The sequence below is a fragment of the Nyctereutes procyonoides genome, unplaced genomic scaffold, assembly GCF_905146905.1.
Source record: "Nyctereutes procyonoides isolate TBG_1078 unplaced genomic scaffold, NYPRO_anot_genome, whole genome shotgun sequence".
Lineage (NCBI taxonomy): Eukaryota > Metazoa > Chordata > Mammalia > Carnivora > Canidae > Nyctereutes > Nyctereutes procyonoides.
This window is the reverse complement of record NW_026575142.1, coordinates 63,555,912-63,578,810: the sequence shown is the minus strand read 5'-3', so window position 1 is coordinate 63,578,810 and position 22,899 is coordinate 63,555,912. Positions and strand designations below refer to the sequence as shown.

The following is a 22,899-nucleotide window of genomic DNA, read 5'->3' as shown; positions in this document are numbered from 1 at the left end:
GACCTGCCCTACGACCCAGCAATTGCACTGTTGGGGATTTACCCCAAAGATTCAGATGCAATGAAACGCCGGGACACCTGCACCCCGATGTTTCTAGCAGCCATGTCCACAATAGCCAAACTGTGGAAGGAGCCTCGGTGCCCATCGAAAGATGAATGGATAAAGAAGCTGTGGTCTATGTATACAATGGAATATTCCTCAGCCATTAGAAATGACAAATACCCACCATTTGCTTCGATGTGGATGGAACTGGAGGGTATTATGCTGAGTGAAGTAAGTCACTCGGAGAAGGACAAACATGTATGTTCTCATTCATTTGGGGAATATAAATAATAGTGAAAGGGAATAGAAGGGAAGGGAGAAGAAATGGGTAGGAGATATCAGAAAGGGAGACAGAACATGAAGACTCCTAACTCTGGGAAACGAACTAGGGGTGGTGGAGGGGGAGGAGGGCGGGGGGTGGGGGTGAATGGGTGACGGGCACTGAGGGGGGTACTTGACAGGATGAGCACTGGGTGTTATTCTGTATGTTGGCAAATTGAACACCAATAAAAAATAAATTTATTATTAAAAAATTCCACTTCATGATTGCTGGTATATAGCAAAACAATTGACTTTTGCATGTTAATCTTTTCTTCTGCAGTCTTGCTGTAATCACTTTTTAGTTCTAGGAGTTTATTTGTTGATTCTTTTAGGTTTTCTACTCAGATAATCATACCACCTGTGGACAAAGACAGTTTTACTTCCTCTTTGCCAATCTTTATGCCTTTTATTTCCTTGTCTTATCTTGTTGCAGAGGCTAAAATTTACATTATGATTTTAAAAAGCAATTGTGAGAGGGAACATTCTTCTTTTGTACCAGATCTTAGTTGGTAAGCTTCCAGCTTTTCACTATTTAGTAGGATGTTAGATGTACATTTTTGGGGTAGATATTCTTTTTTTTTAATTTAAATTCAGTTTAGTTAACATATAGTATATTGTTAGTTTCAGAGATAGAATGTAGTGATTCATCAGTTGCGTACAACACCCAGTGCTCATTCTATCGAGTGCCCTCCTTAATGCCCATCACCCAGTTACCCCATTCCCCCCCCCAGTGCCCCTCCAGGAATCCTCAGTTTGTATCCTATAGTTAAGAATCTCTTATGATTTGTCTCCCTCTGTTTTTATCTTGTTTTCCTTCCCTTCCCTGATGTTCATCTATTTTGTTTCTTAAATTCCACATATGAATGAAATCATGTGGTATTTGTCTTTTTCTGAATGACTTATTTTGCTTAGCATAATACACTCTAGTTCCACCCACATCATTGCAAATGGCAAGATTTCATTCTTTTTGATGGCTGAGTAATTCTATTGTATATGCACCACATCTTCTTTGTCCATTCATCTGTTGATGGACATCTGGCTTTTTCCATATTTTGGCTCTTGTGGACATTGCTGCTATAAACATTAGGATGCAGGTGCCCCTTTGGATAAATATGTTTGTATCCTTTGGATAAATACCTAATTGTGCAATTTCTGGGTCTTAGGGTAGTTCTATTTTTAACTTTTTGAGGAACCACCATACTATCTTCCAGAGTTTGCATTCCCTCCAACAGTGTAAAAGGATTCCCCTTTCTCTACAGCCTCACTAACATCTGTTTCCTGACTTGTTAATTTTAGCATTCTGACTGGTGTGAGGTGGTTTTGATTAGTATTTCCCTGGTGCTGAGTGATGTAGATATTCTTTAAGTTGAGGAAATTCCCCTCTATTTTTAGTTTACTGAGAGTTTTTGTCATGAATAAGCACTGAAATTTGTCCAATGCTTTTTCTACATCTATGGATAGTTCAGTTAATTTTTAAAACAATTTTCTTGGGCTGCTATTGCTATATTTACCTTACAGATAGCAACATGAAGACTCTGCAGTAAAGTAACTTGCCAGTAGTTTCTACAATTACTGGTGGAATTAGGGTTAAACCTACAATATTTGACTTACTCTACAAATGCTGTCTCTCGGTGCTTACTATCAATCCCAACCCTTTGGCTCCAAGGTAGTAGGAAAAGTAGGTCCTCTCATCATGAATCTCACCAAACTAAATAGCCTATTAAGTAGTAAAGCATATGCTTATTTGAAATATTATCTCAAACCATCATATTGACAGTATAATATTCTCATTATGCACATATTTTGTATTTATGAGTTTGCCTACTTGCTAAAATTTATTTGTAACCCCAAAATTAATACTAGACACACTTTCATAGCCATTCACAGACATGTACAGAGGGGCAAAAGATTTTAGCCTCCAACATACATATTCCAGGCTGAGGTCAAGCAACATAACACTCTCCCTTTAATTCTAGCTCTCATACTGCAAACAAGTATCCTATTTGTGGTCTGCTTGGTGCCAAGTTCTTTTTGCATTTTGTGTTTTTGTTGGTGATTTCACTATTTAAAAGGGCATCCAAGTGTGGTGGTAAAGTTCTGTGTAATATTCCTAAGTGCAAGAAGGCAGTGATGTACCTTATGAAAACAGATAAGCTTTATTCAGTTTTATTAGATATATTAGATAAGCTTTGTTCAGTTGTTCATGAATTCAATGTTAGGAAATTATATATATATTAAATTAAGTGTCTTTCAGCAGAAACACAAAACAAATTATGAATTGATCAAGTGATTAAAATATTGTGATCAGAGGCTCATAGAAACATAACTGTATTTCCTCTCAGAACTGTGGTTTGTTATCTGCTAATTTAGCATTTGCAAGGACTGTATAGAGCGTAAGTGCCACTAATAACAAAAATCAAACACATATGGTTTCACTGTAATGATGCATTTGTAATGGCGTATTTATGAAAGTAGACTTCTTACTTTTGGATCAAAGTTTCAATGTGGTAAAATTTTATTGGCTGTGCTGAACTCTGTTCACCATCCTCCCTAAACCACTATGCTAGTTTCCTACTGATGTTATAACAAGCTACCACAAACTTAGCAGCTTCAAACATACAAATTTCTCATCTAACATGGGAGGTCAGAAGCCCAAAATGGGTTTTCCAGGGCAAAATCAGGGTGTTGTCAGGATTGCCTTCCTTCTGGAGGCTCTGGTGGAGCTTGTTTCCTTCCCTTTACCAGCTTCCAGAAGTGCTTACATTTCTTGGAATATAGCCCCACATTACTCCAACTGCTGCTTTCATCATCACATCAAATCTCTGACTCTCCTGCCTCCCTTTTCCATGTATGAGGATATTGGTTATTGAGAATATCAGCTTGTAGCCCTGTCAATTATTTGCTCCCTAGCCCCAATTAATTACAGTCCTGTTATAAAAGTAAAAGACATTTGTCTTTGCATTTTGGAAGAATTGCTGACTGGGTCCACATTTGGGGATGGTACAATGCTCTGTACTTATGGATGCTTTCATTGTTGTCTTGTTTTTATTCCTATTTCTAGCCCTCAGATCCTTGTCAAGCCATTTGCATGTCTAGAGAAGAGTTTATGCAAAGGATGACAGAGACTGTGGGTTGGGGCACAAAGCAAGAATATGGGGAGCTCTTTGACAAAGTGGATGTGGCCCAAGATGGCTTCATTAACTGGGACAAGCTGACTTCCTTTATGCTGTTCGCACTTTATGAGAAAGATGAACGAGCAAAGGCAACGGTGGTTCCCGCCTGGAAAGACCTTGAATTCCTCCCAGTGAAGCACAAGGACACCATTCAAAAAGTAATTTTCTTAAAAAGTTCAAGTCGTTATCTGACCATCAGTAAGGAAGGTTTACTAGGAGTCTGGGGAGAGAATTTAAAGCTGCAAGAAACACTTCCCATCACTTCAGATGCCACCAAGCTTAAACACCTGTGGGTGACAAGCCTGGTTTCTCTGGAAAATGTAAACAAGGTACCTAGTCTTTATAAATAAATCTACTGGGGCACCTGGGTTGCTTAGCGGTTGAGCATCTGCCTTCGGCTCAGGTCGTGATCCCAGGGTGCTGGGATTGAGCCCCACATCAGGCTCCCTGCATGGAGTCTGCTTCTCCCTCTGCCTATGTCTCTGCTTCTCTCTCTATGTCTCTCATGAATGAATGAATGAATGAATAAATAAATTTACTACTTTAAAAGGGGAAAAATGATGGGACAAGGCTCTTGACCAGTATCAAGTATAACACTAACAGTGACAAAGAACTGTAGGACCCCCGGGTGCCTCTCTTCTGACCTGGAGGGAATGCAAGTGGAGCTAAGTGAGCTATTCAATTTCCCAAACTATTTTCTTGGGCACCTTTAAAGGACCTGAGAGGGGCACTTGACGGGATGAGCACTGGGTGTTATTCTGTATGTTGGCAAATTGAACACCAATAAAAAATAAATTTATTATTAAAAAAAAAAATAAAAGGACCCAGCTGATAGTGACTCAGATTCTTGGCTCTGTCCTCAATGCAGCCATGGGACATTACTAGCTGGTAAGACGTTCCCAACTCTATAGCAGAATCATGGGTGTATATGCTGAACCGAGAGGCCACAACAATGCATGGCACAACTCAGTACAGTTACAGGGAATTAATTGCTTGTCTGATTTTTAGCCACAATTATAACCAGTTTCTTGATTGTGTTGGGGAGGGCCACAAAGTACAAAAATAGCCTTATAGGACTCTACCTATGAGCAAGATAGCATATTCAAAGTGAAAATCAGTTTGTGAGGGAAGGATGAAGAAATTTAAAGAATCCATATTCTAGAATTTTATATTCATCAGATGGTAAGCTTTACTATGAAGATTTTTAAATGCTTCCACAAGCAGAGTTAATAGTATTAAGAACCAATTACTACCCTTAACTATTTCCAATTAAAAACCAACCTAGTTTCATCTAAATCTCCCCTCTTTTGAGACCCAAAACATGCAATTATTTAATATGGAAATATTTCATATTATAAAAAGTCTCCCATTTTAGCATAGCCATAATACTGCTATCATATTTAATATTAATTATAACAGTTCCTTATAATCATCAAATATCCAGTCATGTACCTACTTTCTTGTCTTATACTCTTTTTAACAGTCTATTAATTTCTTTTTTGATAATTTGTTTGAATCAAGATCTGAATAAGGTCCAAACTGTTGTGAATTGTTGATAGGTCTCTTTTGATCTACATGTTTTTCTCCATCTCTTCTTTATCCTTGCATTGTTTGGCAAAACAGCTGTTGTTGTTTTTGTTAAAGAAACTAGATGTTTGTCCTTTACAGTTTCCTGCAGTCTAGACTTTGCAGACCATATTTCGATAGGGCTACTTAGCATATTTACTAGTTCTCTATATTTCCAATATATTGATAATCTTGATCTACCTTGATCAGTTTCAGGATGTTTTTTTCTGAAATAGGTGTTCCTCAATCAGGAGGCGCAACATGCCTATTCTCTTTCTTCTTGGGATATTAGCACTTATTGCTGAATATTCCTTGATCTATCAGGTCGTTTAGGGGTTGCAAGATGATGGCATTCTGATTCCATCATTTCCTCTTCCTTTATAAACTGCAATACCTTTATAAAAAGAAATGTCCTTTGTCAATTATTTAGTTAGAATGTAGTACTAATCATAGACCAAAGGCCAGATAAATGGCCAATTCTTTACTTTTATTTACCAGCATTCAAAATCCTCTAAAGATGAAAAATGAGAGCTACTATCATTATTGTTATCAATATCATTACAAAAAAGACCTCATGAGCTTAAACAATTTGATTTGTTTCAGCCCACTGAGTTATTAGCCCATCCTTAAAATTGTGCTATCTTTGGACACTGGGATGAATACAAGTCAGCTTCTGAGTCTTGTCTGGTATAACAGTATTAGTCTTTGAAAGCTTCTTTGCTTTCTGGTGTGACAAGATGTTCCAGGATCATCTTGCATATTTATTGTGCCAGACCCCAAATCAGCCATTTCTCCAAAGACCCAGGTTCTTTTTAGTGGGGAATGGTATGCTCTAATGTCTTGAACATAAAGAATCATCATCATCATCATCATCAGCTTCCTATGTGACATGCCCTGCTCTCTTTATCTTCTCAAGATCACCATGAAGTGGCTATTATTCCCCCTTTAAGAGTGAGAGACTAGGCAAAGAGAGGTTGTAGAATTTGGCCCTGGTCACACTGCATGTAATCAGCGTTGCAAGATGTGTAAACAGAGGCAGCCTGATTTCAGAACCTGCGTTTCAGTCTTTGCTGCCTCTAGAGTGGCCGCTCATGTTCCTTCTTGCTAAGGATCTGGTGCTGATGCTAACTATGGATTACAACATAGTTCAGGCCCAGCTTTTCTTTTATATCGTGTGCAGCATTCTATTATCTTATTATCATGTAATATTTGTCTTGTTATATTATGTGATGATTATATCGTATTTTTTCTTCACTCCAGGATTGATAACTAAATCTTAGCCTTTCCTTTGCACTTAGTCTACATAGAAGTTTAAGGAATGTTGCTTTTTTTCTTCTTTTCTCAAGTAGCTTTACTGAGATATGATTACACAAAGTGCACTGCACATATTTTTTAATAATAAATTTATTTTTATTGGTGTTCAATTTGCCAACATACAGAATAACACCCAGTGCTCATCCCGTCAAGGGCCCCCCTCAGTGCCCGCCACCCAGTCACCCCCACCCCCCGCTCTCCTCCCCTTCCACCACCCCTAGTTTGTTTCTCAGAGTTAGGAGTCTTCCATGTTCTGTCTCCCTTTCTGATATTTCCTACCCATTTCTTCTCCCTTCCCCTCTATTCCCTTTCACTATTATTTATATTCCCCAAATGAATAAGACCATATAATGTTTGTCCTTCTCCGATTGACTTACTTCACTCAGCATCATACCCTCCAGTTCCATCCACGTTGAAGCAAATGGTGGGTATTTGTCATTTCTAATGGCTGAGGAATATTCCATTGTATACATAAACCACATCTTCTTTATCCATTCATCTGTCGATGGACACCGAGGCTCCTTCCACAGTTTGGCTATTGTGGACATTGCTGCTTGCATGGCACATATTAAAAGCACCCAAGTTGATAGATTTTAATACATTTATATATTGTGAAAAATCAATGGTACAATGAAGACAATGAACACACTTGTCACCCTCAAAAGTTTCCTCATGCCCTTTTGTCCAGTCCCTCCCATGCCTCCTTGTCAGGTCACTACTGATATGCTGTCACTATATAATAGCATTTCCTAGATTCTTATACAGTTGACATCATACAGTGTGTACCCTTTTTGGTCTGACTTCTTTAACTTGGCTCAATCATTTTCAGATACATCAGTAGTTTATCTTTTTATCCTTGTGTAATATTTCATTACGTAGATATAGCACATCCTTACCAACATTTGGTCTGATCAGGGTTTTTTACTCCTCTTAATTTAGTGGTATCACTAGGTTTGTATTTTATCTTACTGTGGTTTTAATTCACATTTCCCTTATGACTAATAATACTGAATGTATTTTCATATACTGATTTGTTACCTGTATATCTTCTTCAGTAAAGTGTTTGTTCAAATCTTTTGCCCATTTTTTGGGGGTTTATTATGTTGAGTTTTGGGAGTTCTTTATATATCCTAGATATACATTTATCAGGTAGATAATTTACAAATACTGTATCATAGCTTACTAATCACAGCATTTGCATTCGTATTTTCTGAACACTGCTTTTTTTTTAAATTTATTTATTATTTATTCATGAGAGACAGAGAGAGAGAGAGAGAGAGAGAGAGAGAGAGAGGCAGAGACACAGGCAGAGGGAGAAGCAGGCTCCCTGCAGGGAGCCTGATGCGGGACTCAATCCTGGATCCTGGGTTCATGCCCTGAGTCGAAGGCAGACGCTCCACCACTGAGCCACCCAGGTGTCCCTCTAACACTGCTTTTGATAGTATCATTTTCAGGTTGTTCATTACTAGTGTATGGAAATACAGTAGATTTTTAAAAAATGACCTTATGTCCTGCAACTTCACTGAATTCATTTATTGGTTTTCATCATTTTTTGTTGTTATTTTAGGATTTTCTATGTTTAAGGTCATATTGTCTACTGAAGACAGTCTAACTTCTTCCTTTCCCAACTGGATGCTTTTATTTTATTTATTTTTCTTGCCTAGTTTCCCTTTCTGGGAACTCCACTGTGGTGTTGAATAGTAGTGGTGAGAGTGAACATCCTCATCATGTTCCTGATCTTAGGGAGAACACATTCAGTTTTCTAGCATTAAATATGCTAGCAGCTTTGGGGTTTTTGTATATATCAGGTTGAAGAAGTTTCCTTCTGTTCTTGGTTTATTGAGCATTTTTTTTTCATGAAAATGTGTTGGATTTTTGTCCATAATGCTTTTTTGGTATCTACTGAGATAATCATACAGGTTTTGTACCTTATTAATATAGTAGATTATATTGATCGATATTTGTATGTTAAGGTAGTCTTGAATTCTGGCATAAATCTTAACTGGTCATGGTATGTAATCTTTATATGTTGTTGGATTCTCTTGGCAAGTATTTAATTGATGATTTTTACATTCATTAGGGATATGGATCTGCAGTTTTCTTATGTCTTTGTGTGGTTTTAGTCAAGATAGTACTGGTTTCATTAAGTGATTTGGGAAGTATTTTCTTTCTTTTTCTTTCTTTCTTTTTTTTGAAACAGTTTGAAGAGCATTGGTGTCAATTCTTTAAATGTTTGATTGCATTTATTAGTGAAGCCATCTGGGCCTGGGATTTTCTTTGTGAGAATTTTTTTTTGATTACTAACTCAATTGTTTTTCTTACTATGTGTCTGCTGAGATTTTCTATTTGGTCTTCGGTTAGTTTAGGTAATATTTTTGTTTCCAGAAATTCGTCTAGGACTTTCTTCTAGGTTACCTACTTTGTTGGCTTTCCATTGTTTACGATACTTTCTTATTTCTATCAGGTCGTTAGTAGTGTATATCTTTTATTTCTGATTTTAGTAATGTGCATTTTCACTCTTTTTTTTTAATCTTGGGTTAGTTTAGTAAAGTTTTGTCAATTTTATCACCAAATTTATTGACCCTTTTAAAAATGGTTTTGGGATTTTATCTGCCTTATGAATGCTACTTACAGAGTTTTCATCAACTGATTTTTGTGAAAGCCTCTGCTTGCTTTGAAGACATGGTTTGTAAAGCTTCTGGAATGACTTTGTGATTCTGTAGCCCTCTGTCTTTGTCTTTCCTATGTGATTAATCATCTCACCTCCCATGGATGGAAGAGGTTGGCAGGTGTGTGAAGTGGGGAAACAGAAGAAAGTATGTTCAAATGCCTTTAATGGGAAAAATTCTTTTCTTGGCTAGCCTCCAAAGTTAGAATAAAGTACACTTGTGCCACCATGCTATGTTTTTGTGATACTGTCAATGACCCTCAGGGAACAGTGTCTGCTTTGGTGCTAAGATTTGCATGTCGTCTTTCTATACCAATTTCACTAAATTCATCAGAAATGCTTTCTGATTTTCTATTTCCTACTTTAGATAGCAGTGGCTTTTACCAGTAAAGAGATTTGTTTCTATGATCTGCTGTCCAAAGGAGAATTTCCTTGTCAGTATAAACTTCAAGGCCTGAAAGGAACACCAATTTGTATGGAATATTGGTATGATCCCCTTGATGCCAACAAATCAGTTCTTTCTTTTGGGGACATAACTGGAAAGGTAAGTGAGGAAAGGGAAGATTGAACTATGGATTTAATCATCAAATTGTAGCTCAGTATAGAAATAGAATGCAAAGAGAGTGACCTCTGAACTGAACTATGTTACAGATGAGAAGGCCACACACGCTGAACATGGACAAGACGGATTATGTCACAGTTCCTTTTCTTGTTTATGAAAGACAACCTTCCTGTGGTTTTCTTGCCTATGTAGAGTCTCATTTTCATTATTTAGAAAAAAAAGCAATTTTTTTCACTATAGGATGCTTAATTTATTAGGTCCAAATTTTAATAAGCATCAATTATCAAATGCCTAAAAGTTATCTCTTATAACTCTTTCAAATTAATTATTCTGATTTTCATTCAAAAGGCTCCTCTGTACTGACCTCCTGGGCAGTGCTTATTTCCTGTATCGTGTAACAAAGGGATAGATGCATTCCAGAGGGCAGCACAAAAACCCAGACATTGGATACTGTGATTCATCTTCCTATCACATTCTGCTCAGCTGCTGAAAAAGTATTACTTGCTAAATGACACGAGAATATGCCCATGAACTCTGCTCTGCAGTAGTCTAATTTGAACAGTTTCCTTTCCTAATTGTGAAAGCTTTGCATTCTCTGTGTTTTTAATAACAAACGTATCGTAAAAGCAAATAATGAACTGCCCTTGGTAACTGCTTTACCAACATTGTAGTTCTGTCTTTTGCTATTGCTGCCTGCATCCTTTAAATAATATTGAGGAAACTCCCATTAATTCAATATCTGCTCCTTATTAATCTTAAGGAACATAGAATCTTTTGCAGCAATTACACTCTCCATATTTGTTTTCCTTTCAACATATCTCTTAAGGTTCAAGCAATTGCTTTCACCACAGCCTTGATTTCCCTGTTTGAGCGTCCTGCTAGTGCACAGGAGGATGAAGAAGCCATGGTGACCCTTAGCTGGGAGGAACTGCTCTCTGGATATCACAAGTGTTGCTATACATTACAGCATAATCTTCATCATGGAGATTGGGTCAGGCAAGGTACTGAATTGAATGGTAATGAAAGATTAGTCACCTTCAACTTCTACATTTATATTCTTTGATGAAAATGTTCCCCACAAAATGTTAGTCTCGAAACCAATAATTGGTTCTCTGGAGGTTTTGGCCTGGGCCGTCTGTTAGCTCCTGCACACTAGCAGAAATTCTTTCTTTCTTTCTTTTCTTTCCTTCTAAAATTTAATGCAATTAATTCAGGTGAACTGTGCACTCAAGACATCTCAAGAGAAGAGAGAAAATTGTCACAGAATCCATTTAACTTCAACCCAACTCTGATCCTAAAAATGTCCCCTAGTTACATCCCGGGCTGCTTAGTGAGAGAATGTAACAAGTTCCCTTAAAACCACTCCTTTGTTTTCTTCATGTTTTCATGAAGATATATTAGTTTGACTGTCTTCAAAATGGATCTTAATTTTCTTTTTTCCCCTTTTTTGTTGATATAACGACTGAGGTCCTCTGATCTAGAGTACTTAAGCAGTAGCTCTCTGTGTGATAGGATCGTGTTATAAAAAACAGAATCTGTGGGAAGCCAGAACTTTCTTATATTGAATGTGGAACAAAAGATGATATTTTTTGGTTATCTGCTATGTGTCACAAGCACAAAATTATGTGTTATGTTTGTATAACATGGAAATGAGAATCACAGGACTAGAAACTGTACGGAGCTATTGCAGCTGCTTCCAAACAAGCATAGTAATCCAAGTACAGTTGACGTACAATGTTGCATTAGTTTCATGTGTCCAGCATAGTCATTCCACAAGCCCCCATGTTATGCTGTGCTCACAAGTAGAGCTACCATCTGTCACCATCCAATGCTGTTACGTTATCTTTGACGTTATTCCCTCTGCTGTACCTTTTATTCCATGACTTACTCACTCCAGAACCGGAAGCCTATATTTCCCCACTCTCCTTCGTCCATTTTACCCATCCCTCACCCCCAGCAAGCATTCACTTGTTCTCTGTTTTTATGAGTTTATTTTTGTTTTTTGTTTATTTATTTGTTTTGTTTTTTATGTTCCACATATTAGTGGAATCATATGGTATTTTCTTTCCCTGTCTGATTTATTTTACTTAGTATAATACCCTCTAGGTCCATCCATGTTGCTATCAGTTGGAAGGTTTCATTCTTTTTTACGGCTGAGTAGGATTCCATTGTGTGTGTGTGTGTGTGTGTTGTGTATTTTTCAGGACACTTGGAAAGACCTGATGCACACAGCATTTAGGAAAGGTTTGTTTGGTTGTTCTGTATGGCATAGGTTAGAGGACAAAGAAAGAAACTGCAATCAGACTGGTTAGAAGGCTTTTGAGCATGAGAAAGTAGAACTGAAAGTAGAGAATGAAGTTTAAACAACCTTCTGCAACAGGAGTCTTTGGGATTTGAGATCTGAAAATGTGGAATGACGAGCCATTTTAGAATGTCCTACAAAGACATCAGTTTCTGGGAGGAGAATGTTCTATTTGCAGATCACAGATGCCCTCTTGGGCATAATAGATTCTTCTCAATGTGGACTACCTCTGAAGAAATCCTTATTCTGAGATATTCCAAAGAAGAGTCTTTTCTTGCCAATATTGTTCTGAAGCCCTCCTTACCTTTATCAAACTCTTTACTTTGTCTCTTCTATCTAATTCAAATGAACTTTTCCTTGCACAACTTGCATGGTTCTCAATTTGGGCTTTGCTCCTGGCTTCTTAAGAATCTTGCTTTCAGATGCTGCTCAATCTGTGAAACAATCCTAAAAGTTTCTGTACCTACATCAGAACTTGTGTCCTGCCTGTCATAATTCCTTCAAACTTAGAGAAAATCTGGATGCCTCACATGCAAACCACAAGTATACATAAACTGAAAACTAAAACAATCTTCTTAGGACATACAATATGTCCTTTATTCTCTTTAGTATCTACTATAACACATGGTACAACGTTTTGTCAGATTTTCCCTTTCTCACCGATTTTAAGCAATTTACTTGTGATATGCTTTGGTTTTCTATGTGTGTGTGTGTGTGTGTGTGTGTGTGTGTGCGTGAGAGAGACAGAGAGAGAGAGAGGAGAGAGAAAGAGAATGCTGCTTGGAAATGATTGAGATTCTTGAATGTATGGTTCTGTGATTTTCATTAAATTTGGAAATTTTTCTATTGTTATTTTTTCCAAAAATTTCTGTCCCAAAATTTTCAGTCCCCTCCACTTTTTTTTCTCTGGGACTCTTGTTATGTGTATTTTAGATGTTTCATATTATTTTACAAGTTATGTAGGCTTTATACATTTTTATTCAGTCTTTTAAAAATTTGTTTTTTTAAATCACTGTGTTTTAGGTTAGATTTTATTTCTAGGTCTACAAGTTCCTGTTTCTTTTCTTCTGAGATGTTGCAAAGCAGTCTCAAAGGATGAGGCTGCCTCTGTAGTTCCTGTAGGGCAGACAGCCTCAACTTAGGTCCTAAGGGATGAGGACGCTGCAGAGAGACATGGTGTGGCCATGTGCAGAGAAGCCAGGACAACAGTGGGTCACATCAGAAAGCTGCAGCATGGGTGGGGCCACTGTGCAGTATGGACAGCACCCATCGAGCCATGGAGGTAACACTGCCATTCCAGTGGATTTAGAAGGCAGAGCATCAAACCAGAGAGGATTGTTCTTGGCTATTAAGGTTTAATGGAGTTTTCCCTGTTAGGTTTTATCTTTACTTAGCATCTATTACCCCTCTCTTCTTTCCTATCACTCCCTGTTGGAATGGGAATGCCTATCACATGCCAGTCCTATCCCCTTTTTGGGAAACACACACAACTTGTTTGATTTCCTAAGTTCACAGCTTAGAAAGGAATGTTCCTTAGGATGAATTGTATCCCAGGTACTACCTATATCTGATTTAGATGAGACTTTGAACTTAAACTTTGGAGTTGATTCTGAAGACAGTTAAGATTTTTTGAGACTTTTGGGATGTAATTTGCATTTGAGAAGGGCGTGGATGGGGGAGGGACAGAATGTTATGGACTAAATATTTATGCCCCCTCCCAAAATCATGTTGAAATTGTAACCCCAATATGATGGTGTAAAAAGATAATGCCTTTGGGAGGTGGTTAGGTCTGGAGCATTTGGAGGTCTGGAGAATCCTATTCATGAGAGTTTGGAGGACTGGGGAATATGAATCCTATTCTCTCATGAACAGAGAGAATAGGATTCCTATCTTATAAGAGACCACAGAGAGTCTCTCACTTCTTCCCCATGTAAGGACACAGCAAGAATTAGGCCACCTATGAACCACAAAATGTGCCCTTAGCAGACATTGACTCTGTCAACACTTTGATGTTGGACTTCCCAGTCTCCAAAACTGTGAAAAACAAATGTTTGTTGTTTAAGCCAGCCACCCAGCCTGTGTTTTATTATAGCAGCCTGAATAGACAAAGACATTGGATAAATACTATTGAAAAATATTGCAAAAGGAAAGAAATATACCAAAAGAAATCTTGCTAAATATTAATAGATATTATTTTTTTAATAGAAGGTTATTTATGGTTAAAGAAGTGTTTGGGGTAAAAACATTAAAAGTAATGTATAGTTTAATAATACCATATGAGTGGATATTGAGGAAAATGAATAGAGAAGATAATTGAAATAGGAGAAAGTACAGAGTATAGAAAGGTAAGGAATCTTTATAAGATTTTCTTTTATTTCAAATTTTAGATTTGAAGCTCAAAGTACCTCTGAAAAGAGGATCCGCTTCAGTGCTACCCAATGAACGAATGCCCATTCCCAGATTTAGCAACAGAGATTAGAAGCTTAAATACAACTTTTCTGTTTGTTTGCAGCTCAGTTATTTCAGTCTGAGGAGAAAGAAAGAAATGCTGAAATGAGGAAGCAGGGAGAAAGAGGAGGGCAGGCTTAATAGTAAAAAATGGAACAGTGGGCTTACTAGTGAGTACGCTCCCTGGTCCCCAAGACTGACCCTACTGGGAGCAAGCAACCAATGGTTGCTTTCATTTGATATATATTTTTTATCCCAGCAACATGAATTGATATTCTTAGAACTCCTCAAGAAATATTTTGGCTGATTTTATTCTTAGTGTGAGGAAAGAATATACAATTGAGGAAAGAAAGAAATACATGAGCAAGTATGGTAATAATGTTTCATAGAAGCTAAGGATAAAATATTTATAAAACTGAAATGTCAAAAGGAAAACTTAGTTTCAGATCTAAAAGTATTAGCTTACTGCTTTAAGATAAGGCTCCGATTTCTTATTTCAAACTTTGAAGGAGAAATGTTTTCATCTTGTCTGAGTGGTTCTGTGTCATATTTTAATAGAAAAATAATTACATTCTGCAATGCTTGTAAAGGAAGGACAGAGATTTTATGCAATAGTGGCAAGACATAAATGTCCTGAATCTCAGAGAAGTTTTCCTTTTCTTTGGTCCCAGATAATTGCCTCCTCGTGTAGGCAATATCCTTGGAAACCTTGGGCATCATAGACTGGAAGAGTAGCTTCTGAAAAAGTGAGCACTAAATTGCCAATTATGAAAACCATTGATTTTTTTTTTTTTTACTATGTGGAAAGGTGTTTCGTCCCCTTTGTTTAACCATTGCTAGGAGAAGGTACAAATCAGTTTGGACTGAGACCCAAATCAGTAATCACTGATGAATCAAGGTGTGTCAGAGCTCCCAGGTCGCATTTCCTTAGGAAGTCTTCACAATTGACAGAGACCAAGTGTGGAAGAGATGCTACATTTAGTGTCTTCTTGTGCCTTGTTCCACTTCCCTGCATCTCCAGGAGTCCAGACAAAAAGATGGTGCGTCCCTGAGTTGGCTTGAACACCATATCCTTCCTACTGGTTCTCTCGCTGTGTTTAAAGCAATTGAAATCAGCTTTGAGCCGGAGGCCTAGGTTTGAAGAAAGAGGTCTCTTCCTGCATCTTGTTTAATAACATGGTGGAAGGTGAAGATTCGTTTGTATCATGAACATGGGTCTAACCAGTATTTTGAGAAGTCATTAAATTAATTGCATGCTTACTTTTTAATGTGCCTACCAGTGCTGAATTAGATGCATTTTGACTTTTAAAAATGAGGTAGAGATAGGGTTCTTCTTTCTATCTTTCCCTCTTGAAATGGTGGTTGCTCAGAATATAGAAGGCCCTGTGCTGGTCTCGGAGAATGGGACTCCAACTTCAAAATAAGAAATGCAACTGAAAACAAATTGCTCTCAAGCAAGAGGACATCAAATGAAGTTCGGGGGGTAGGGGGTGTTTTCCTAAGTCATAAGGCTCATAAAGTAAAAAATCTTGGAAAATGATCACAAGAGTCCCTTGTTGGAAATGGCCCAGTTTTCTCCTCTGCTACAGCGTCTACCTGTTGGCAGAGATACAAGGTGGCCTCACTGTAGCGTACCTCACCTTCACCTAATAGCATTACTTACTTGGTTTCCAGGTATCACTTTTCATTTTCAAATCTCTTTTCCCACATTAACTAATTGCCATTACACAGGGTCGTTTTGACAGTGCAGATGAGGACTGGGATCTATGGCACTTCCCTTAATGCCTTTCTTGATGACTAAGTGGCACGGAAAATGAGCATCTTAATGGACAGACATGATCAGGTTGTTTCTCCCCCCCCCTCAAAATATTATCTAAAAGTAATTTAAAAAATATTTTTCCTCTACCAGTCTTCAAGCTCACTGAGAGTATTAAAAACAAACCTTTTATTTTATCAGCTCAGCCCATTCCCTAGCTTGATGTTTTAAAAACTTTTTCATCATAACCTGTCATTTCCTTCGCTGTCCTCAAGAAGTGAGGAAAACATTTTTATTTATCAGATAATTTGATTTTAAGGAAATGGCTTTACCCTCACCTTTTACTCAGGCATTCTCGGGAGCTCTGGCATTCCACAGTCTCATCAGATACAAGTCATATCTTGGTCTAGAAATAGAGTGTGAATTGTTGAGCCTCCGATGTGTAGTGCCAGGCATTGACACTACAGGCCCATAAATGTCACTTGGTAGCCTGCAGATTCAAATCGAAAAGCAATACTTTGAATACCAGAGCAGAATGTACTTCTTTATATGTTTTCTTTTATAGCCTCAAAACTGAAGATGATAGTTGGATATAATGTGAGAACACATGACAAAGTAATTTTCTGGGTGGAAATACTTTATTTTGATTGTGCTGTAATGATATTATGAAATTCCCATGGATTTGAAGATATAATTATAGTGGTGGTATACACTTTAGATCTTGCAATATTGCTTCCGTGCGTCAAGTTACAATAACCCTCAGCATTTTCTGTAAACAAAGGGAATGTTTTCAGTGAGGTTGCTTCCTATGAGAACAGTTGTCATCAGACTTTAGATGGTTGCTACTTCCTGTAAAGCACCAGCAGGGGACTAGCAGGTGCTCAGGGAGCTTTACGGCCTAGAAATTAATCGCTCCCTAGAGAGGCTCAGAGGACTCACTTTTATAGGATCTGATCACCTCTTAGCTTTGTTCTCCCTTCCCCTCTCTCTCCCCTCCTTTTCTCTTTTGGAAGAAAGACAGATGAGAGAAAAGGATGGAGAGAAAATGAGGAGGAGATAATATTCTTCCTAGAGGTTAAGAGCTATTTGCCTTTTGGAGCCTGTGAGTCTGATAGGAATGGAAAGGTCCTCCTGACAAAAGGCAGCAAGATCACTTTCCTTGCTCCGGGAATGGGATTTTGCTCCCCACTATCTGGTGCTGGGTCATCGACGACACAGGGACAGGCTCTTTACCCGAGTCTGGCCGTGTTTGTGCCAGGCATTGAGGTCTGTCAATCCCACTCTAACATTCTAAACCAGTCATGACTTAAATAAACCATGGTTGGGGCATGAGCTGGACCTTGGAGAGCAGCAGATGGCTGCTAAGCTCCTGTTTGCCTGCTTCAGACCCAAGAGGCAGAACCTAGGAATTTGGCCAATTATTCATCTTAAGTCTCTAGAATCCCATATGATTATTTTGACTAATGTTGTTTCGTGCCATGTGTTCCAATTGAAAAACAAAATTCAAGGTATTTTGAGATTGGGTAAGATGTCTGAATACAGACTCAGCTGTAACTTCTCATTGTGAATTCTTTAATGGAGAGGGGAAGCATTCATTAGTGAGTCTTCCTCACGTGTCAGGTTGTGTGATCATGATCTGGGTTTTGTTTTTGATGTTAGGTGTTAAAACAGTTCTATTTTGCTCATGTTTTGTGGGAAACCAACTAAACATTCTCCTCCTCCTTCTTCTTCTTCTTCTTCTTCTTTCTTCTTCTTCTCCTTCTCCTCCTCCTCCTCCTTCTTCTCCTTCTCCTTTTCCTCCTCCTCCTCCTCCTCCTCCTTCTTCTCCTTTTCCTCTCCTCCTCCTCCTCCTCCTCCTCCTCCTCCTCCTTCTTTTTTTTTTTTTATCAGTTACTTACAATGCATCTTTAGATGCTATCATTTCCAGTACAACCAACAATACAAACACTATGGTGCTGGCTTGGAGAGAGAAATCAAAAAAACATCTTAAAATGACATCCTTCAATGTTGCCGAGGGCATTCATGCTTTTGATTACCACTCTCAGCTCAATTTAATTGGTATGTAAAATAAATCATGATAACTATGAGGGCCTCATAAATAGTCTGGGGTGCATATTTGTATGCAGGGAGCCTCTCCACCTTGTGCTTTATTGCCAGAGAGACCAACTTGAACAGCTCACATTTTATTGCCTGAGAATGTCTGATAATGATGCATTATGATGTGCAGCATGTATCAACTACATTGGGGTGAAAATATGAGAAAGTGCCCCAATGCTTTCATTAGTGTTTTTGTTAGAAGTTGTGAGGGTGTAAGATGAGATAGAGGAAGAAGACGGTTTTTGTGTTGTGTCTGCTCTTTTACCATCTTTCTGACACCACCAGATGCTCAACCTGCTGCCACTGCTGCTACCACCACCACTACCGCTGCTATCACGTACACACATGCGTGAGAACGGCAAAATGTAGAACGTTTTTCCCCTTTCAGGATACAACCTGCAGTGCTTTTTTTGAACATTTTCAGATGATCAGAGTCTTAGTTTAAAATGAAAGTTCCTTTTTTGGATATAAAAGAGTATATTTTAGCTGAGGATATAAGCTGTAAAGTTTTTAGGTGTTAACCAAATATATGACATTTTGAAAGGTGATAGATAGCTTGATATACATATTAATCCAAACATTGTAAAAAAAGTGAGATATTAAAAAATTAACAGGGTAGTGACAGAGAATGAACATACATGGCTCATTAATATAAGCCTCATTTAATAATTATCATTCATAGAATACTGATATCAACTAGGAGGCTGAGTCTCCAAAATCCCTAATGATCATGGCTGACAATCATGGTAAAAGACACCTTGAATGTGAACTCATGAATATGCCAATATCCACCTTTCAAAGAGAATTGTAGAACTAATAGAGAAGGCTGGGTTCACCGAAGGACTCAAATATCAGCCATTTCATTGATTCATTGATTAATTATTTCAGCCCCTTTACACTGATGACTGGCATAAGTGCTGGAAAAATAAGAGGGAAGAAGCTCAGCTCTACGCTCAGCACTGGACAAGAGAAAAACAAAGAGAGCTCTGCGGAGTTTCCACAGACCCGAAGAACCACTGTACCCCCTGCTCTTGATGTGCTCCCTGAATGAAACCCATTTATGTTCAAAAATATCTTATTCTCTCAACTGAGCCAGTCAAAAGTGTAACTTTGCTGTTTGTGTGCTTGTAAATACTCAATTACTTATGTGACAGTGGAAATAATTTTTTTCCATCCACTCTCTTATTAATCTGGAAACTTTAAATATTGTTTTAGTCCTTCCTAATTCCTAGGATAACTGTAATTTGGTCTGCATTCCTAGATTGTGCTAGCCAGAGGGGGGAAACATTAGGACTGGGAAACGGGATTCTCTGCCCTCCTGGTTGGGCTACCGGTCGCCTCCTTAACAGGACCGTGTTGTCCCATCACCTCATGCACACTCCTTCCACGCTACCCCCTCCATTTCAACCATTTCCAGTGATAGAACTCATGCCCTGTTAGCTTGACATGATCTTCCTTCCTTCAAGGCAGGGTGCAGTGGTTCTCAGAGGTTTTAACAACTTACAGATATGCAATATATACTCATTTCAAAAAAGAAAATTGTTTGGGTCATTCATGTTCTAAAAACCATTTTTTCCCATTATTTTGATTAGCAACTGCTGGCATCAACAAAAAAGTTTGCCTTTGGAACCCTTATGTTGTCTCTAAGCCAGTTGGTGTCCTTTGGGGTCACTCAGCCAGTGTCATAGCTGTCCAATTCTTTGCTGCAAGAAAACAACTTTTCAGCTTCTCCCAAGATAAGGTAACAGTATATTTAATTTATTTAGTTTTGCCTTCTCAGTTCCTACCTAAATCTATCTGTGGTCCTGAATTCCTCTGAGGGATGGTGTGGGTTTTTAGAATACAGGTTGACTACTATGTCTTTGGAAATCTAAATTTTGAAAAGATATTTAGGGTCACTTAAGCATAGTCCTGGGCAACTGGGGAAAGTATTTCATTAAAAATAAACTCTTTAAAACCATATACGCATGGATTTAATCCTTAGAACTGCATTCTCACACATCTTGAGAGTTTTCAAAGTTCTCAGTAATTCAATAGAAAAAAATAGAGACGAAGAAATGTTTCTCGGCAATGGTAAGATATGGAATAGGCACAGCTAATTTGCTGTCGTTTTGATGTCGAAGACACTTGGTAAGTTAGAAATCAAAGTTAATTTGAAGATGTTAAGTATATGAAAACTATTTCAATTATGTATATCAGTCCATTTCTATTTAGAGATATTGATGGGGTATTTTAAATATGGTGGTGGGGGGGGAAAACATGGTACCAACTAGGCAGTCCATGTCGAGTCCTGACCACATTATTTACTATCCATATCCCCTTAGGAAAATTTCTTAATCTCCAATAATCTTGTCATTTGTTTCTCTGTAAAACTTTCATTTTACATAATGCCCAATTTATAGATCCAAATAACCTGTGATAGATTTCAAGACCCTTGCTTGCGAAGAGAAGGATAGGCAATAGGCGTACTGGGGTCAGCCTCTGAGACTTTCAATGAATCTACTTTTTCCTTTATTCTAAAGTGATACATGTTTATGCAAAAATTAAACAGAAACCCATCCTCAACTCCTTAGCTTCACCCCACCCACAAGTCCTGCCAAGCTTGCCCACTTTACCGACCACCTACTGTGTAAATCTCCCAATTCTGGTTGATTCTATCAGCAATATATGTTTATCAGCCTCATGTCTCCCTCTCAGCTGCCACTGCTCTAATTCCAAATCTCGTCTTCTTTTGCTCCCCGCCCCCATTTGCAAAGGTTTCCAAACCTGTCTCCCTACTCTCAGATGGGTCTGACTCTAATCTGCCCCTTACCCTGCTAGTGAAGTGGTTTGTAAAAACAAAGACAAAAACAAAAAAACACAACCCTTTTTTAGCACTTCATCTAATCCTCAGTCTAAATATCAACTCCAGAATTCTTAAGCTTTCGTACAAAGCGCCCCCACCCACCAAGTTTGTCAGCCCTATTTTATTTCCTGCTTTTCTCTTTCATGCATTTAATGCTCCAGCCATGTCCCACCTTTGGCTGTTCCCACCGTGCTGCCTCATGGCTCTGCAGCACATTCTTCCTTCTGCCTTTGGTTCCCTCTCCTTGATGATCAAATGGCAAATGCCTGTTTATCCTCAAAGTTTCAAACTTTTTGGAGTCTTTCACACAGACCTAGGTGTTTCCTTCTTTGCACTCCAGTTGCACCTGTGTGTCTCTCATTAGAGCTTGTATCCCGTTGTATCAAAATAGTCAAGTTTCCTTCCTTAATCAGGGGGGGTATCTTTTCAGCTTGTATCCTTGGTTTCCATCACAGCGCCTGGCACCTTGTGGTGTCTGTTCAGTGGTTATTCATTGACAGTGAAGTGAAGACATGTTACTATGAATTTAGAGTACCAAAAAACTCAATCTGAAAACTTTTTAAATGTCCAGTCACATTTAGTGGTTTTGTTTTTGAGACCTTTGAGCATTTTCTTATAACTCCCAGTACTGAATTTAATGTAGTGGGCTTTGTACACACACATGTTAGGTTGAGTCCTTAAAAACAAAGATTATTTGCTGAATTCATTTTTTTGTGTTTCCCAGGGCATAACTCATATTAATGTACATGAAACACATGCTGACTATGACCTATAAAATAGTGTAACTACAACTAATTGGGGTTCATGAGGTTAAGGACTATATATTTTTTGGATTGTGCCAAACAGATGGTAGGTCCTCAATAAATCTTAAGTGAATGAATCTTTATCAAACACAGGTATGAAAGAAATAACAGGGATTTTATCATTACAGAAGTCTATGAAAGTGTTGCCTGAAAAAAAAAAAAGCCAATCTTAGAGTAGGTTAGGAAGTGCTTTATTCATCTTACTGAAGACTTTAACCTGGGAGATAGTATTTCAGGTTGTTCTGAAGAACTACTCCAGAGTTTGTTGGTTTTTCAGGGGATTATATGCAAAAGGGAGAAGGGGGTCTATGAACTTGCAGGTAGTTCTCCCAGGTGTAATTGCGTGTCACAAGGTGTAATTCGTTCAAGTGTAAAAATTAGGGTTTACTGATTTCCGCATATACCTGTGAAAGACCGACCCCTTAGGTCATCTTAACACATTATGTTTCTATCATATCTGATTGTTCAAAAATATTGCCTCCATGCTTCTGCTTACCTGGTTTTCTGATTCTTGTTTTGGTTTCTCCTTGAGATCACTTGAGATGGTCACAGAAAGCTTCCATCAGTTACCCACTGCAGTTTTAGCACACGAAAGCTTTTATAACTTTAAAAGCAAGTGGAAAAAAAAGTCGTTAGAGTCAGAATTGATAGTGTATAGATATCATCAATGTTAAGACTACCTAACTTCTTCCAAAGCTGTTTTATCATCCTATTTTTGCTTTGACTTGTAAACTATTACATTATAATAAAGCTTGTCGTGCTGTCTCTTACATTAGTCTAAATCATTTCACTTTGATACAGGCATAATTATCTTAGTCTTTATGTCTCTACAACAGACAACAGGGCTTTCTGCTATCAGGTTAAGCCTTTGCTTTATTGCTATACAATTCTTTTAGATGTTTTATGGGGCTGGGGTTAAGTTAAGGAATAGAGAAAATGAAAGAACACGTCTTTTTTTTTTTTTTCAAAGAGCCTTTGAATGAATCATATTTTGGTCAATGA

The 22,899-nt window shown here is 38.0% G+C and overlaps 1 protein-coding gene across 1 annotated transcript in view; it reads left to right on the top strand.

Moving 5' to 3' along the window:
- The window catches only part of WDR49 (WD repeat domain 49), a 124,630-nt gene that overhangs the window by 17,137 nt on the left and 84,594 nt on the right, over window positions 1-22,899 (top strand). The window contains exons 2-6 of the mRNA XM_055308487.1: window positions 3,425-3,865; window positions 9,452-9,628; window positions 10,473-10,647; window positions 18,043-18,210; window positions 19,842-19,990. Coding sequence (XP_055164462.1) covers window positions 3,425-3,865; window positions 9,452-9,628; window positions 10,473-10,647; window positions 18,043-18,210; window positions 19,842-19,990 — 1,110 coding nt within the window. The remainder of the gene's footprint in view (window positions 1-3,424; window positions 3,866-9,451; window positions 9,629-10,472; window positions 10,648-18,042; window positions 18,211-19,841; window positions 19,991-22,899) is intronic.